The sequence below is a fragment of the Solanum lycopersicum genome, chromosome 4 (assembly GCF_036512215.1).
Source record: "Solanum lycopersicum chromosome 4, SLM_r2.1".
Lineage (NCBI taxonomy): Eukaryota > Viridiplantae > Streptophyta > Magnoliopsida > Solanales > Solanaceae > Solanum > Solanum lycopersicum.
Genome location: NC_090803.1, coordinates 31,294,560 through 31,296,049, shown reverse-complemented (window position 1 = coordinate 31,296,049; position 1,490 = coordinate 31,294,560). Strand labels below are relative to the sequence as shown.

The window sequence follows — 1,490 nt, the reverse complement described above, 5'->3', positions numbered from 1 at the left end:
TCCAACAAAGGTGTGGAGGTAGGTCCCAAGAAGACTGATGTTGTTAAGAACTAGCCAAAACCTCTTACTCTCACATATATTTGTAGCTTCTTAGGATTGGATAGTTATTATCACAGGTTCGTGGAGGGTTTTTCTTCCATTGTTGCCTCAATGACAGCTTTGACTAAGAATAAGGCCAAGTTTAAGTGGACAGAGACTTGTGAAAAAAGTTTCTAGGAGCTCAAGGACAGACGCACTTCAACCCCGGTGCTTACTTTGCCTAAGTGTGATGAGAATTACACTTTTATTGTGATGCATCTAGTATTAGTTTTGGTTGTGTTCTTAGGTAGGGTGGTAAGGTGATAGCATATGCGTCCAGACAACTCAAGGTTCATGAAAAGAATTATCCTACTCATGACCTGGAGTTGGAAGGTGTGGTGTTTGCAGTGAAGTTGTGGAGGCACTACTTGTATGGGGTGCATGTGGAAATGTTCACATACCACAATAATCTCCAGTACGTGTTCACACAAAGAGAGTTGAATTTACGTCATTGAAGATGCTTGGAGTTGTTGAAGGACTATGACATGAATGTCCTCTACCATCCAGGTAAGGCTAACGTATCAGGTGATTCTTTAAGTAGGATGAGCATGGGAAGTACAGCCCACGTTGAGGATTATAAGAAGGAGTTGGTGAAAGATATATACAGACTGGGTGTGCAGTTAGTTCACTCTACTAGTAGGGGTGTTTCAGTTCATCCTAGTTCTGAATCATTCTTAGTAGTTGAAGTCAAGGAGGGTCAGCATCTTAATCCTGTGTTGATGGAGCTGAAGGTCTCAGTGTTGCTTAAGATGAATGAGTCTTTTGCTTTGAGAGGTGACGACATACTTAGGTACCAGGACAGTCATTGTGTACCAGAGGTGAATGATTTACGGACCAGGATAATTGTAGAGACTAATGGTTTCAAATATTCCATACATCCAGGTTCCACAAAGATGTATCATGATATTAAGCAGATCTATTGATGGGATGGCATGAAGAAGGACATTGCAGAATATGTGGCCAAGTGTCCTTATTTTCAACAGGTTAAGACAGAATATCTTAAGCCTGGCGGTCTTACTCAAATTATTGAGGTTCCTACTTTGAAATGGGAGGACATTAATATAGACTTCGTGATTGGACTTCTGATGACTAGGAGACAGCATGGCTCCATATGAGTTATTGTGGACAGAATGACTAAGTCTATCCACTTTATCCCTGTGAAGTCTACTTTCAGAGCCGAGGATTATGCGAGACTCTACATTGTTGAGATTGTGAGATGTCATGGATTCCTTTGTCTATCATTTCACATAGAGGATCTCAATTCACTTCACATTTCTAGAGATCCTTCCAGAAGAGCTTAGGTACACAGGTGAAGCTTAGTACTGCCTTTCATTCTCAAACTATTAGGGAGGCAGAGCACACCATTCAGATATTGGAGGATATGTTGAGGGCGTGTGTGATTGACATCAAGG

General features: G+C 41.3%; 1 protein-coding gene across 1 annotated transcript; it reads left to right on the top strand.

Moving 5' to 3' along the window:
- Nucleotides 1-563: 563 nt before the first annotated feature.
- LOC138348064 (uncharacterized) lies at nt 564-1,193 on the top strand. The gene is made up of 2 exons (XM_069296672.1): nt 564-896; nt 1,062-1,193. The coding sequence occupies exons 1-2, from the start codon at nt 564-566 to the stop codon at nt 1,191-1,193; spliced, it is 465 nt and encodes a 154-aa protein (XP_069152773.1).
- Nucleotides 1,194-1,490: the final 297 nt, after the last annotated feature.

Bases quoted from the DNA above. Each gene is read 5' to 3' on its own strand.
- LOC138348064 (XM_069296672.1), top strand. From the start codon at position 564: ATGAATGTCCTCTACCATCCAGGTAAGGCTAACGTATCAGGTGATTCT. The intron at 897-1,061 runs GTGAATGATTTA...TATTTTCAACAG, and splicing joins ACAGTCATTGTGTACCAGAG to GTTAAGACAGAATATCTTAA.